Raw genomic sequence first — 16274 nt, 5'->3', positions numbered from 1 at the left:
GATACTAAAGGGAAATAGAGAGAGGAGGAGGAGGAGAGATACTAAAGGGAAATAGAGAGAGGAGGAGGAGGAGAGATACTAAAGGGAAATGGAGAGAGGAGGAGGAGGAGAGATACTAAAGGGAAATAGAGAGAGGAGGAGGAGAGATACTATAGGGAAATAGAGAGAGGAGGAGGAGAGATACTATAGGGAAATAGAGAGGAAGAGGAGTGATAGTATAGGGAAATAGAGAGAGGAGGAGGAGAGATACTAAGAGGGACAATAGAGAGAGGAGGAGGAGGAGAGATACTAAAGGGAAATAGAGAGAGGAGGAGGAGGAGAGATACTATAGGGAAATAGAGAGAGGAGGAGGAGGAGAGATACTATAGGGAAATAGAGAGAGGAGGAGGAGAGATACTAAAGGGAAATAGAGAGAGGAGGAGGAGAGATACTAAAGGGAAATAGAGAGAGGAGGAGGAGAGATACTAAAGGGAAATAGAGAGGAGGAGAGATACTCTAGGGAAATAGAGAGAGGAGGAGGAGGAGAGATACTAAAGGGAAATAGAGAGAGGAGGAGGAGGAGAGATACTATAGGGAAATAGAGAGAGGAAGAGGAGTGATAGTATAGGGAAATAGAGAGAGGAGGAGGAGAGATACTAAAGGGAAATAGAGAGGAGGAGAGATACTAAAGGGAAATAGAGAGAGGAGGAGGAGAGATACTAAAGGGAAATAGAGAGAGGAGGAGGAGGAGAGATACTATAGGGAAATAGAGAGAGGAGGAGGAGGAGAGATACTAAAGGGAAATAGAGAGAGGAGGAGGAGGAGAGATACTAAAGGGAAATAGAGAGAGGAGGAGGAGGAGGAGAGATACTAAAGGGAAATAGAGAGAGGAGGAGGAGAGATACTAAAGGGAAATAGAGAGAGGAGGAGGAGGAGAGATACTAAAGGGAAATAGAGAGAGGAGGAGGAGAGATACTAAGGGAAATAGAGAGAGGAGGAGGAGAGATACTAAAGGGAAATAGAGAGAGGAGGAGGAGAGATACTATAGGGAAATAGAGAGAGGAGGAGGAGGAGAGATACTAAAGGGAAATAGAGAGAGGAGGAGGAGAGATACTAAAGGGAAATAGAGAGAGGAGGAGGAGAGATACTAAAGGGAAATAGAGAGGAGGAGAGATACTAAAGGGAAATAGAGAGAGGAGGAGGAGAGATACTAAAGGGAAATAGAGAGGAGGAGAGATACTAAAGGGAAATAGAGAGAGGAGGAGGAGGAGGAGAGATACTATAGGGAAATAGAGAGAGGAGGAGGAGAGATACTAAAGGGAAATAGAGAGGAGGAGAGATACTAAAGGGAAATAGAGAGAGGAGGAGGAGAGATACTAAAGGGAAATAGAGAGGAGGAGAGACAAAGGGAAATAGAGAGAGGAGGAGGAGGAGAGATACTAAAGGGAAATAGAGAGAGGAGGAGGAGAGATACTAAAGGGAAATAGAGAGAGAGGAGGAGGAGAGATACTATAGGGAAATAGAGAGAGGAGGAGGAGGAGAGATACTAAAGGGAAATAGAGAGAGGAGGAGGAGAGATACTAAAGGGAAATAGAGAGAGGAGGAGGAGAGATACTATAGGGAAATAGAGAGAGGAGGAGGAGAGATACTATAGGGAAATAGAGAGAGGAGGAGGAGGAGAGATACTATAGGGAAATAGAGAGAGGAGGAGGAGGAGAGATACTATAGGGAAATAGAGAGAGGAGGAGGAGAGATACTAAGGGAAATAGAGAGAGGAGGAGGAGAGATACTAAAGGGAAATAGAGAGAGGAGGAGGAGAGATACTAAAGGGAAATAGAGAGAGGAGGAGGAGGAGAGATACTAAAGGGAAATAGAGAGAGGAGGAGGAGGAGAGATACTAAAGGGAAATAGAGAGAGGAGGAGGAGAGATACTATAGGGAAATAGAGAGAGGAGGAGGAGGAGAGATACTATAGGGAAATAGAGAGAGGAGGAGGAGAGATACTAAAGGGAAATAGAGAGAAGGAGGAGGAGAGATACTAAAGGGAAATAGAGAGAGGAGGAGGAGAGATACTAAAGGGAAATAGAGAGAGGAGGAGGAGGAGAGATACTATAGGGAAATAGAGAGAGGAGGAGGAGGAGAGATACTAAAGGGAAATAGAGAGAGGAGGAGGAGGAGAGATACTATAGGGAAATAGAGAGAGGAGGAGGAGGAGAGATACTATAAGGGAAATAGAGAGAGGAGGAGGAGAGATACTAAAGGGAAATAGAGAGGAGGAGGAGAGATACTATAAGGGAAATAGAGAGAGGAGGAGGAGAGATACTAAAGGGAAATAGAGAGGAGGAGGAGGAGAGATACTATAGGGAAATAGAGAGAGGAGGAGGAGAGATACTAAAGGGAAATAGAGAGAGGAGGAGGAGAGATACTATAGGGAAATAGAGAGAGGAGGAGGAGGAGAGATACTATAGGGAAATAGAGAGAGGAGGAGGAGAGATACTATAGGGAAATAGAGAGAGGAGGAGGAGGAGAGATACTAAAGGGAAATAGAGAGAGGAGGAGGAGAGATACTATAAGGGAAATAGAGAGAGGAGGAGGAGAGATACTAAAGGGAAATAGAGAGAGGAGGAGGAGGAGAGATACTATAGGGAAATAGAGAGAGGAGGAGGAGGAGAGATACTAAAGGGAAATAGAGAGAGGAGGAGGAGAGATACTCTAGGGAAATAGAGAGAGGAGGAGGAGGAGAGATACTAAAGGGAAATAGAGAGAGGAGGAGGAGAGATACTAAAGGGAAATAGAGAGGAGGAGGAGGAGAGATACTAAAGGGAAATAGAGAGAGGAGGAGGAGAGATACTATAGGGAAATAGAGAGAGGAGGAGGAGGAGAGATACTAAAGGGAAATAGAGAGAGGAGGAGGAGGAGAGATACTATAGGGAAATAGAGAGAGGAGGAGGAGAGATACTAAAGGGAAATAGAGAGAGGAGGAGGAGAGATACTATAGGGAAATAGAGAGAGGAGGAGGAGGAGAGATACTAAAGGGAAATAGAGAGAGGAGGAGGAGGAGAGATACTATAGGGAAATAGAGAGAGGAGGAGGAGGAGAGATACTAAAGGGAAATAGAGAGAGGAGGAGGAGGAGAGATACTAAAGGGAAATAGAGAGAGGAGGAGGAGGAGAGATACTAAAGGGAAATAGAGAGAGGAGGAGGAGGAGAGATACTATAGGGAAATAGAGAGAGGAGGAGGAGGAGAGATACTAAAGGGAAATAGAGAGAGGAGGAGGAGAGATACTATAGGGAAATAGAGAGAGGAGGAGGAGGAGAGATACTAAAGGGAAATAGAGAGGAGGAGGAGAGATACTATAGGGAAATAGAGAGAGGAGGAGGAGAGATACTAAAGGGAAATAGAGAGGAGGAGGAGAGATACTAAAGGGAAATAGAGAGAGGAGGAGGAGAGATACTAAAGGGAAATAGAGAGAGGAGGAGGAGAGATACTATAGGGAAATAGAGAGAGGAGGAGGAGGAGAGATACTATAGGGAAATAGAGAGAGGAGGAGGAGGAGAGATACTAAAGGGAAATAGAGAGAGGAGGAGGAGGAGAAGATACTAAAGGGAAATAGAGAGGAGGAGGAGGAGAGAGATACTAAAGGGAAATAGAGAGAGGAGGAGGAGGAGAGATACTATAGGGAAATAGAGAGAGGAGGAGGAGGAGAGATACTAAAGGGAAATAGAGAGAGGAGGAGGAGAGATACTAAAGGGAAATAGAGAGGAGGAGAGATACTAAAGGGAAATAGAGAGAGGAGGAGGAGAGGAGAGATACTAAAGGGAAATAGAGAGAGGAGGAGGAGGAGAGATACTAAAGGGAAATAGAGAGAGGAGGAGGAGAGATACTAAAGGGAAATAGAGAGGAGGAGGAGGAGAGATACTAAAGGGAAATAGAGAGAGGAGGAGGAGGAGAGATACTAAAGGGAAATAGAGAGAGGAGGAGGAGAGATACTAAAGGGAAATAGAGAGAGGAGGAGGAGAGATACTAAAGGGAAATAGAGAGAGGAGGAGAGATACTAAAGGGAAATAGAGAGAGGAGGAGGAGGAGGAGAGATACTAAAGGGAAATAGAGAGAGGAGGAGGAGAAGATACTAAAGGGAAATAGAGAGAGGAGGAGGAGAGATACTAAAGGGAAATAGAGAGGGAGGAGGAGAGATACTAAAGGGAAATAGAGAGAGGAGGAGGAGAGATACTAAAGGGAAATAGAGAGGAGGAGGAGGAGAGATACTAAAGGGAAATAGAGAGAGGAGGAGGAGGAGAGATACTAAAGGGAAATAGAGAGAGGAGGAGGAGGAGAGATACTATAGGGAAATAGAGAGAGGAGGAGGAGGAGAGATACTAAAGGGAAATAGAGAGAGGAGGAGGAGAGATACTCAAGGGAAATAGAGAGAGGAGGAGGAGAGATACTAAAGGGAAATAGAGAGAGGAGGAGGAGGAGAGATACTATAGGGAAATAGAGAGAGGAGGAGGAGGAGAGATACTAAAGGGAAATAGAGAGAGGAGGAGGAGAGATACTCTAGGGAAATAGAGAGAGGAGGAGGAGGAGAGATACTAAAGGGAAATAGAGAGAGGAGGAGGAGAGATACTAAAGGGAAATAGAGAGAGGAGGAGGAGAGATACTAAAGGGAAATAGAGAGAGGAGGAGGAGAGATACTAAAGGGAAATAGAGAGAGGAGGAGGAGAGATACTAAAGGGAAATAGAGAGAGGAGGAGGAGGAGAGATACTAAAGGGAAATAGAGAGAGAGGAGGAGGAGAGATACTAAAGGGAAATAGAGAGAGGAGGAGGAGGAGAGATACTATAGGGAAATAGAGAGAGGAGGAGGAGGAGAGATACTAAAGGGAAATAGAGAGGAGGAGAGATACTAAAGGGAAATAGAGAGAGGAGGAGGAGAGATACTAAAGGGAAATAGAGAGGAGGAGAGATACTAAAGGGAAATAGAGAGAGGAGGAGGAGGAGGAGAGATACTATAGGGAAATAGAGAGAGGAGGAGGAGAGATACTAAAGGGAAATAGAGAGAGGAGGAGGAGGAGAGCTACTATAGGGAAATAGAGAGAGGAGGAGGAGGAGAGATACTAAAGGGAAATAGAGAGAGGAGGAGGAGAGATACTAAAGGGAAATAGAGAGAGGAGGAGGAGGAGAGATACTAAAGGGAAATAGAGAGAGGAGGAGGAGAGATACTAAAGGGAAATAGAGAGAGGAGGAGGAGAGATACTAAAGGGAAATAGAGAGAGGAGGAGGAGAGATACTATAGGGAAATAGAGAGAGGAGGAGGAGGAGAGATACTAAAGGGAAATAGAGAGAGGAGGAGGAGAGATACTATAGGGAAATAGAGAGAGGAGGAGGAGGAGAGCTACTATAGGGAAATAGAGAGAGGAGGAGGAGAGATACTTTAGGGAAATAGAGAGAGGAGGAGGAGAGATACTATAGGGAAATAGAGAGAGGAGGAGGAGGAGAGATACTAAAGGGAAATAGAGAGAGGAGGAGGAGGAGAGATACTAAAGGGAAATAGAGAGAGGAGGAGGAGGAGAGATACTCTAGGGAAATAGAGAGAGGAGGAGGAGGAGAGCTACTATAGGGAAATAGAGAGAGGAGGAGGAGGAGAGATACTAAAGGGAAATAGAGAGAGGAGGAGGAGGAGGAGAGATACTAAAGGGAAATAGAGAGGGGAGGAGAGATACTAAAGGGAAATAGAGAGAGGAGGAGGAGAGATACTATAGGGAAATAGAGAGAGGAGGAGGAGGAGAGATACTAAAGGGAAATAGAGAGAGGAGGAGGAGAGATACTAAAGGGAAATAGAGAGAGGAGGAGGAGTGATACTAAAGGGAAATAGAGAGGAGGAGAGATACTAAAGGGAAATAGAGAGGAGGAGGAGAGATACTATAGGGAAATAGAGAGAGGAGGAGGAGGAGAGATACTAAAGGGAAATAGAGAGAGGAGGAGGAGAGATACTAAAGGGAAATAGAGTGAGGAGGAGTAGGAGGAGAGATACTATAGGGAAATAGAGAGAGGAGGAGGAGGAGAGATACTATAGGGAAATAGAGAGAGGAGGAGGAGGAGAGATACTAAAGGGAAATAGAGTGAGGAGGAGGAGGAGGAGAGATACTATAGGGAAATAGAGAGGAGGAGGAGGAGAGATACTAAAGGGAAATAGAGAGAGGAGGAGAGATACTAAAGGGAAATAGAGAGAGGAGGAGGAGAGATACTAAAGGGAAATAGAGAGGAGGAGGAGAGATACTAAAGGGAAATAGAGAGGAGGAGAGATACTAAAGGGAAATAGAGAGGAGGAGGAGAGATACTATAGGGAAATAGAGAGGAGGAGGAGAGATACTAAAGGGAAATAGAGAGGAGGAGGAGAGATACTATAGGGAAATAGAGAGAGGAGGAGGAGGAGAGATACTATAGGGAAATAGAGAGAGGAGGAGGAGGAGAGATACTCTAGGGAAATAGAGAGAGGAGGAGGAGGAGAGATACTAAAGGGAAATAGAGAGAGGAGGAGGAGAGATACTCTAGGGAAATAGAGAGGAGGAGGAGGAGAGATACTAAAGGGAAATAGAGAGAGGAGGAGGAGAGATACTATAGGGAAATAGAGAGAGGAGGAGGAGGAGAGCTACTATAGGGAAATAGAGAGAGGAGGAGGAGGAGAGATACTATAGGGAAATAGAGAGAGGAGGAGGAGGAGAGATACTATAGGGAAATAGAGAGAGGAGGAGGAGAGATACTAAAGGGAAATAGAGAGAGGAGGAGGAGAGATACTAAAGGGAAATAGAGTGAGGAGGAGGAGGAGGAGAGATACTCTAGGGAAATAGAGAGAGGAGGAGGAGGAGAGCTACTATAGGGAAATAGAGAGAGGAGGAGGAGGAGAGATACTAAAGGGAAATAGAGAGAGGAGGAGGAGAGATACTATAGGGAAATAGAGAGAGGAGGAGGAGTGATACTAAAGGGAAATAGAGAGGAGGAGAGATACTAAAGGGAAATAGAGAGGAGGAGGAGAGATACTAAAGGGAAATAGAGAGAGGAGGAGGAGAGATACTAAAGGGAAATAGAGAGAGGAGGAGGAGTGATACTAAAGGGAAATAGAGAGGAGGAGAGATACTATAGGGAAATAGAGAGAGGAGGAGGAGAGATACTAAAGGGAAATAGAGAGAGGAGGAGGAGTGATACTAAAGGGAAATAGAGAGGAGGAGAGATACTAAAGGGAAATAGAGAGGAGGAGGAGAGATACTAAAGGGAAATAGAGAGGAGGAGGAGAGATACTATAGGGAAATAGAGAGAGAAAGGAGAGATACTAAAGGGAAATAGAGAGGAGGAGAGATACTAAAGGGAAATAGAGAGGAGGAGGAGAGATACTATAGGGAAATAGAGAGAGGAGGAGGAGGAGAGATACTAAAGGGAAATAGAGAGAGGAGGAGGAGGAGAGATACTAAAGGGAAATAGAGTGAGGAGGAGGAGGAGGAGAGATACTATAGGGAAATAGAGAGAGGAGGAGGAGGAGAGATACTATAGGGAAATAGAGAGAGGAGGAGGAGATACTAAAGGGAAATAGAGTGAGGAGGAGGAGGAGGAGAGATACTATAGGGAAATAGAGAGGAGGAGGAGGAGAGATACTAAAGGGAAATAGAGAGAGGAGGAGAGATACTATAGGGAAATAGAGAGGAGGAGGAGAGATACTAAAGGGAAATAGAGAGGAGGAGGGGAGATACTAAAGGGAAATAGAGAGAGGAGGAGGAGGAGAGATACTATAGGGAAATAGAGAGAGGAGGAGGAGGAGAGATACTCTAGGGAAATAGAGAGAGGAGGAGGAGGAGAGTTACTAAAGGGAAATAGAGAGAGGAGGAGGAGAGATACTCTAGGGAAATAGAGAGGAGGAGGAGGAGAGATACTAAAGGGAAATAGAGAGAGGAGGAGGAGGAGAGATACTATAGGGAAATAGAGAGAGGAGGAGGAGGAGAGATACTAAAGGGAAATAGAGAGAGGAGGAGGAGAGATACTAAAGGGAAATAGAGAGAGGAGGAGGAGGAGAGATACTAAAGGGAAATAGAGAGAGGAGGAGGAGGAGAGATACTAAAGGGAAATAGAGAGAGGAGGAGGAGAGATACTCTAGGGAAATAGAGAGAGGAGGAGGAGGAGAGATACTAAAGGGAAATAGAGAGAGGAGGAGGAGGAGAGATACTATAGGGAAATAGAGAGAGGAGGAGGAGAGATACTATAGGGAAATAGAGAGAGGAGGAGGAGGAGGAGAGATACTAAAGGGAAATAGAGAGAGGAGGAGGAGAGATACTATAGGGAAATAGAGAGAGGAGGAGGAGAGATACAGTGAAAAGAGGTGGACTACCGCTCTTATCAATAATGAGGGTAGAGTCTAACTAAAATGTTGGAAGACAATGGACAATCTAGTGAACAGAACCTCACTTAAATGATGTTTTTTCCTCTCCTGATTTGTAGTATGTATTTATTTATGTATTGCTTTTACAATTGTCATTGAGTTCTCATTTGATGTAAAATATACTGTTTATATGTGGCTCTTTATTTGTAAAAATGTATTTTTATAAATAAGTGATTTTGCAAATAAAAGTGTGCGTACGTGGGGCTGTGTGCACACCTGTGTCAGTGAGTATACATTTACTGTGTGTGAGGAAGTATGTGGTTTATGTGAGTCTGCAGAACATCTCTGTTCGCCTTTCTCTCTTTCTCCCCCGTCTTCTCTCTCACTCCTCACCTGCACCTGTGTGTGGCTTTGTATGAGTCTGCAAAACACACAGGCTCTCCTTCATTCATCTCTCTCTCTCTATCCTCATCCCCCCTTTAATTGCACTTAACATCCTTCCTCACACTGCACACCTGTCACATGGCAGGAGGAAAGTGTCAGCTATATTATCCTTGGTACAGCTTACACACCATGGTATTGGTAGTCAATTATAGCAGTAGTGTAGTGTGCTGTCTGCAGGTGAATGTCAGTTTGTGTGTGGGTGGAAGGGTATGAGTGACACTGCTCTCCAGCCCTGTCTCGGCCTAACCAGAATTAGAGCGTGGTTAGCTAAACGTGTGCTCACCATGCTAACCTCAGACCGTATCATAACTACAGTAACCTGTTTCTTACAGACATACAGTGTTGGAGTGTTGTAAATGAAATAGCTAGCGGTGTGTGTGTGTGGTCTTGGGGGAGGAGTATCTCCCCTAATACAAAGTTTAAGAAAACAGAACCGCCAAAGATTGCATCAACTGTTTAACTTGAACAAATCCTCAGCTCTAAGCCTCTAGGATTCTGGGTAACGTAAAGTGATTTCTCTGCAGTAAAACAATGTGTAATCTTCAGAATAAATACATTACAATGCCACAACTCTTTGTAGTGCTGGGATTACAGTAAAACCCCATTAAAAAAAATCACTCCCACTCACACATTTAGCACTACCCATGGCCATGCACATTAGTGAAGGAAATGTGCAGACAGACAGATGTAATGGTGAGTGTGGGAGTAATTGTTATCCTTGAAACAGTCTTCCCCATTCTTCCCGTTGAGCATGAGGTCATTTTATTATTGAGAGTCATGGTTCTCTCTCTCCATGGCTGCCCTGCCCTGCTGCAGACACCTGTTAGCTGGCCTTCTATAGTCTAACCCATCTGAAACTATTATTGTTGTCAGGAAACAGATGTGAGTTCACGCTACTGGAAAGTAAGCCTGTTTGTGACTGTGGTCATGTGGTTCTGCACGGTGTGTGTGTGTGTGTGTGTGTGTGTGTGTGTGTGTGTGTGTGTGTGTGTGTGTGTGTGTGTGTGTGTGTGTGTGTGTGTGTGTGTGTGTGTGTGTGTGTGTGTGTGTGTGTGTGTGGGTGGGGGGGGTTCGGAAAGTATGACTTTGCACATCCTGCTGCCGGTTGGTTCCCCCTGTAACTATGAGTTAAATGCACAGCCATGTCTACCATAACCTACTGTACTCTGACACACACACTGTCTGTTACAGTAGTGCTGTGCACGAGAGGAGGGCCAGTGCACTTGAGTTGATATGTGACTGAAAGGTGACCTCGGTAAACTGTGGTCAAACCATGGAAGATGGTGATGTGTAATCCATATGTCTTACTTAAAACCACACACGCACGCACACGCACGCACACGTTTTCAGGATCATATTTAAAACAGACTGGAGGTTATGAATGGTAACATTCCATAGACACATTCACTTGCACAGTGAATTTTAGGTGCTTTAATAAACATAGTGCAACAAGGTTACTAAGGTTAGTTGCTGTCAACACATAGAGTCACTCTCTCTCTCACACACATACACACACTGACACATACACACACAGAGACATACACACACAGACAGATACATACAGACACATACACACACAGAGACATAAACACACAGACACATACACACACAGAGACATACACAGACAGATACATACAGACACATACACACACAGAGACATACACACACAGACACATACACACACAGAGACATACACACAGACACATACACACACAGAGACATACACACACAGACAGATACACACACAGACACACACACACACAGAGACATACACACCCAGACACATACACACACAGACACACAGAGACAAACATTGCAGATGAGTGTAAATCTTGATGTTGGGGCACCGCACCCCTGGCGGTTGGTACGTAAATGGCAGAGTGTATAAATCTGTTCCAGATGATGTGTATAGATCATAATTATGACACACTCACACAGATGGGCTCCACAAGCCAACCAAACACACACTCACACACACACACAGTACAGATGAGCTCCAAATACACCCACCCTGGGAAACGGTGAATTCCCCAAACCACAGAGTGCATGAGAGGGTGAGGGGAGTGGGAAGTCATGGGAAACAGAGGCACAGGATGCGTGCAGCTGCAGTGAACGGGACCGGGCCGGAGCAAAAACAGACAGAACGATGGCACAGAACAAAGCCGGAGAGAGAGTGAACACACCCTCGTCTATGGAGGAGGATGGATGACAACATCTCATGGTTCAAAGGCTGGTTGGTCTGAGTTATACACAGTGTGGGTAAGGGGAGAGAGCCACACACTGCGGTGGTGGAGCAGAGAGGGAAGCCTGGGGTGAGAGGGGTCACTCACAGCTCCTACGGTTTTTATGATTGACACACTTTGGGAAAACCCAAATATGACACGTGCAAGAACATGCACTCACAAAACCCAAATCAGAGGTATAGGTGTCAGGGCCTCTGGATTAGGGGGGACGCCCATGTCTACCCCAACTCTGGGGCCTGGAAACGGTGACGAGGGGGAGGAGGTAAGGAAAGGAGGGAGGAGTGGAGGGGAACGAGGAAGAGTGGTAAACCCAGTCTGCATCAAGGCGAGAAGGTATCTGGAAGTTTTCATTTTTTATGATCTGGGAAAACCAGAGTGGAGGGTTGGGTGACTGGCTGGGGGAGCGAGCGAAGCGCCTTTGGAAATTTCCACCCATTTGGCTGAGTTTACTGACGTATGTGAGAAAATCAAAAGGTTACAAATCACGTCAAACACTCCTGGACTCATGTGTGGTCACTGTAATTGCTTTGTGTTTCCTGCATTGTGAAACGGATTTGTTTCTTGTGGTCCTCTAATTAGTCATAATCAACTCATGGACTATATCTATGTAGTATAACTATACTGAACAAAAACATAAATGCAACATATAAAGTGTTGGTCCCATGTTTCATGAGCTGAAATAAAAGATCGCAGAAATGTTCCAGAAGCACAAAAAGCTTATTTCTCTCAAATGTTGTGCACAAATTTGTTCACATCCCTGTTAGTGAGCATTTCTCATTTGTTAAAATAATCCATCCGCTTGACAGGTGTGGCATATCAAGAAGCTGATTAAACAGCATGATCATTACACAGGTGGGACAATAAAAAAAAACAGCATGATCATTACACTGGGGACAATAAAAGGCCACTCTAAAATGTTCAGTTTTGTCACACAACATAATGCCACAGATGAAATTGTGGGTTTGCGAAACAAAGAATAACCAAAAACCATCTCAGGGAAGCTCATCTGCGTGCTTGTTGTCCTCACCAAGGTCTTGACCTGACTGCAGTTCGGTGTCGTAACTGACTTCAGTGGGCAAATGCTCACCTTCGATGGCTACTGGCACGCTGGAGAAGTGTGCTCTTCACGGATGAATGCCGGTTTCAACTGTACCGGGCAGATGGCGGTTGTGTGGGTGAGCGGTTGGCTGATATCAACGTTGTGAACAGAGACCCATGGTGGCGGTGGGGTTATAGTATGGGCAGGCATAAGCTACGGACAACAAACACAATTGCATTTTATCGATGGCAATTTGAATGCACAGAGATACCGTGATGAGATCCTGAGGCCCATTGTCATCCATTCATCCGCCGCCATCACCTCATGTTTCAGCATGATAATGCACGGCCCCATGTCGCAAGGATCTGTACACAATTCCTGGAAGCTGGAACATGTCCCAGTTCTTCCATGGCCTGCATATTCACCAGACATGTCACCCATTGAGCATGTTTGGGATGCTCTGGATCAACGTATACGACAGCGTGTTCCAGTTCAAGCCAATATCCGCCAATCAACAGCCTGATAAATTCTATGTGAAGGAGATATGTTGCGCTGCATGAGGCAAATGGTGGTCACACCAGATACTGACTGGTTTTCTGATCCACGCCCCTACCTTTATTTTAAGGTATCTGTGACCAACAGATGCATATCTGTATTCCCAGTCATGTGAAATCCATAGATTAGGGCCTAATGAATTTATTTCAATTGACTGATTTACATATATGAACTGTAACTCAGTAAAGTCTTTAAAATTGTTGCATGTTGCGTTTATATTTTTGGTTCAGTTTAGTATTTGTCATAATCAACTCATGGACTATATATATCTAGTATAACTAGTGTTTCTTATCTAGTTTCCCAGTTTGTAGGCCTACATTGTTGTTTGCTGAAGAGCAATGTCCTGTAGTATATTGAATAACAATGTCCTGTAGTATACCGAATAACAATGTCCTGTAGTATACTGAATAACAATGTCCTGTAGTATACTGAATAACAATGTCCTGTAGTATATATTATACTGAATAACAATGTCCTGTAGTATACTGAATAACAATGTCCTGTAGTATACTGAATAACAATGTCCTGTAGTATACTGAATAACAATGTCCTGTAGTATACTGAATAACAATGTCCTGTAGTATACTGAATAACAATGTCCTGTAGTATACTGAATAACAATGTCCTGTAGTATACTGAATAACAATGTCCTGTAGTATACTGAATAACAATGTCCTGTAGTATATCCTGTAGTATACTGAATAACAATGTCCTGTAGTATACTGAATAACAATGTCCTGTAGTATATTGAATAACAATTCTTACTGAATAACATGTCCTGTAGTATACTGAATAACAATGTCCTGTAGTATACTGAATAACAATGTCCTGTAGTATACTGAATAACAATGTCCTGTAGTATACTGAATAACAATGTCCTGTAGTATACTGAATAACAATGTCCTGTAGTATACTGAATAACAATGTCCTGTAGTATACTGAATAACAATGTCCTGTAGTATACTGAATAACAATGTCCTGTAGTATACTGAATAACAATGTCCTGTAGTATACTGTATCTATACGGCCCTGGCCTAGCTTTGGTACTGTTGTCACCCCTCCCCTATTCTTGTTTTGAAAAATCTCTCCATCCAACCAGAGCCACCTCTCTACACAAACTGTTTGACTGAGCGTATAGGTTTATATATATATATATCTACCCTGTCCCCTCCTTCCCTTCCCTCCTCCCCCCACCCTCTCTCACTCATCTCACCACTCACTCTCGCCTGATTGACTGTGTGAGACAAATTAGGCTTCTGAAATGATCAACAAATTTGACAGGTGAGTAAAATGCACATCTGTTTTTTTGTATTCATTGTTTAATGAGTTGAGAAAATGTATATGATATAATATCACATGACGGGATCAACTAATGTATGGTGTAGTACATATTTTAAAGCTAATCACTACCAATTGGTGATTGCTGTCCTATTTATTATTGATGATGCATTATGAAACCACTCCTGTCATCTTTCTCTTATGCAGCACAATCAGAAGTTTCGGTGATGATGACAACAATGTATTGAATAGCTTTCGCTAGTTTCACTGAAAGCTGTCTGATTGAAACTGAGACTGAGAGAACCAGGGCCAGTTTGTTAGACACCAGTTCATTGACAGATGGTTAACCAAACCAGTGGTTTTATGAAAGAAGAAGCGGAAAGTGTTGAGTAGTTAGTGCAGTCCTCATAACCAGAGTATATGGCTTTTCCACACCAGAAGAAATACACTACAGGGGCAGAGAAGGGAAAAGCAATAGTAGTGGCTATAACCATTCACCTTTTCACCATAGGCCTGCCTCAGTTTGTGTATGAAAATAGATTTAACATTCATCTCTATTACTTATTTGAGTGAAAACCTACTTTCTGTGTCTCAGTGTTCTGTTGGCCCAGAAGAAGTTTATCTACCACTATAAGAACATGCGCTGGGCCAAGGGCCGACACGAAACCTACCTGTGCTTCGTGGTCAAGAGGCGGGTGGGACCAAACTCACTCTCCTTCGACTTTGGACACCTGCGCAACCGGTCCGGCTGTCATGTTGAGGTGAGGGAGGGAGGGAGGGAGGGGAAAGTGTAGGGAGAGGAGGGAGGGGAGAGAGTAGGGAAAGGAGAGGAGAGGGAGAGGAGAGGGAGAGGCGAGAGAGGGAGAGGAAGAAACAGACGAAAGGGGTAAAAAACATGCAACAAATTTGATCATCTGTCATTTGCTCCAGTTTCTCTCCCCCTTTCCTTCTTTATATATTTCCCATCTCTTCCATTTTCTTTCTTTCCTTCCCCTGTCTTCATCACTCTCTTTCCCGTCATTCTACTCTCCACTCTCTCTATCCATGCATTACCTCTCCTTTCTCTCTATCTACATCTTCCTCCCTCAATCATTCCCCCTCTCTCTCTCTCTCTCTCTCTCTCTCTCTCTCTCTCTCTTCCTCAACTACATCCATCACTCTCTCCCTCATTCCTCACCCGTCTACCTTCCTCAACTATCTCCATCACTCTCTCTCCCTCATTCCTCACCTATCTCCATCACTCACTCTCCCTCATTCCTCATCCCTCTCACTTCCTCCCCTATCTCCATCACTATCTCTCCCTCATTCCTCACCCCTCTCCCTTTCTCACACACCTCCATCACGCTCTTTCCTTCCACCCCCCAGCTGCTGTTCCTGCGCCTCCTGGAAGCAGGCGCCCTGTGTCCAGGCCTGTGGGGTTATGGAGCTCCAGACAGTGTGGGACTGTGTTACTCTGTCACCTGGTTCTGTTCCTGGTCCCCCTGCTCAGACTGCTCCTACAGGCTGGCCCAGTTCCTCAGCCAGACCCCCAACCTCCGCCTCAGGATCTACGTCTCCAGGCTCTACTTCTGTGACCCGGAGGACAGCAGTGCTAGAGAGGGTCTCCGCATGCTGCAGAGAGCCGGGGTGCAGATCACTGTCATGAACTATGAAGGTAGAGAGGGTGTGTGTGTGTGTGTGAGTGTGTGGGTGTGTGAGTACGTCTCTCATTATAATTCTGCCTCTTCCCTATAGACTATTTCTACTGTTGGCAGACTTTTGTAGCTTGCAGACAGCGTGTGTTTAAGGCCTGGGACGGACTGCATCAAAACTCTGTTCAACTGGCCAGGAAACTTAACGACATCCTCCAGGTAGGACACACACACACACACACACACGCACACACACTGTACCCTTGAGTTAGTAGGCTAATATTGTTTACTGATTTGTCTTTCAGCCTGGTGAGGCAGAAGATTGGGGAGATGCTTTCGAGCTACTTGGACTGTGATTCACCTCTATCCCTGTCATATACACTGATATGGAGCTATTTATTCTGCTCCTCCCACTGGTGCTACCTGTCAATGTTAAACTGATCACTTTAATCTATCACTGTAAAAGTAAATAATAATAACTGAAGTAGGTCAACTGTACAACTCAATAATGTGTTTATATATTATTTAATCCATGTGATTTACATTTTTACCCTTTGTAGCATTATTACTGTCTTGTAACACATCCATTAAATCATTCCCTCCAACTGTGATTATGAGTGGTTTTGTGTTGACATTATCCTATCCTCTATTTACATTTGACCAGCTCTTTATCTCTCACATAGACAACGATAAACAACAAAATAAAGCTTAGGCTAATTGATTACAATGATCTCTAAACTAT

At 44.3% G+C, this 16274-nt stretch overlaps 1 protein-coding gene across 1 annotated transcript; it reads left to right on the top strand.

Annotated features, from left to right (window-relative positions):
• The first annotated feature begins 13808 nt into the window (after window positions 1-13808).
• Window positions 13809-16129, top strand: LOC106576980 (single-stranded DNA cytosine deaminase). Its single transcript, XM_014154598.2, has 5 exons — window positions 13809-13904; window positions 14497-14662; window positions 15267-15555; window positions 15636-15751; window positions 15838-16129. The coding sequence occupies exons 1-5, from the start codon at window positions 13885-13887 to the stop codon at window positions 15886-15888; spliced, it is 642 nt and encodes a 213-aa protein (XP_014010073.2). The 5' UTR covers window positions 13809-13884; the 3' UTR covers window positions 15889-16129.
• The last annotated feature ends 145 nt before the right edge of the window (window positions 16130-16274 follow it).

This window comes from Salmo salar, chromosome ssa02 (assembly GCF_905237065.1).
Source record: "Salmo salar chromosome ssa02, Ssal_v3.1, whole genome shotgun sequence".
Taxonomy (NCBI): Eukaryota; Metazoa; Chordata; class Actinopteri; order Salmoniformes; family Salmonidae; genus Salmo; species Salmo salar.
Note: the sequence above shows the minus strand (reverse complement) of the source record. Positions and strands in the feature narration are given on the sequence as shown.

Coding starts and splice junctions, on each gene's coding strand:
- LOC106576980 (XM_014154598.2), top strand. CDS start 13,885: ATGATCAACAAATTTGACAG. Junction 13,905..14,496: donor ATGATCAACAAATTTGACAG/GTGAGTAAAATG, acceptor TCTGTGTCTCAG/TGTTCTGTTGGCCCAGAAGA. Junction 15,556..15,635: donor CACTGTCATGAACTATGAAG/GTAGAGAGGGTG, acceptor TCTTCCCTATAG/ACTATTTCTACTGTTGGCAG.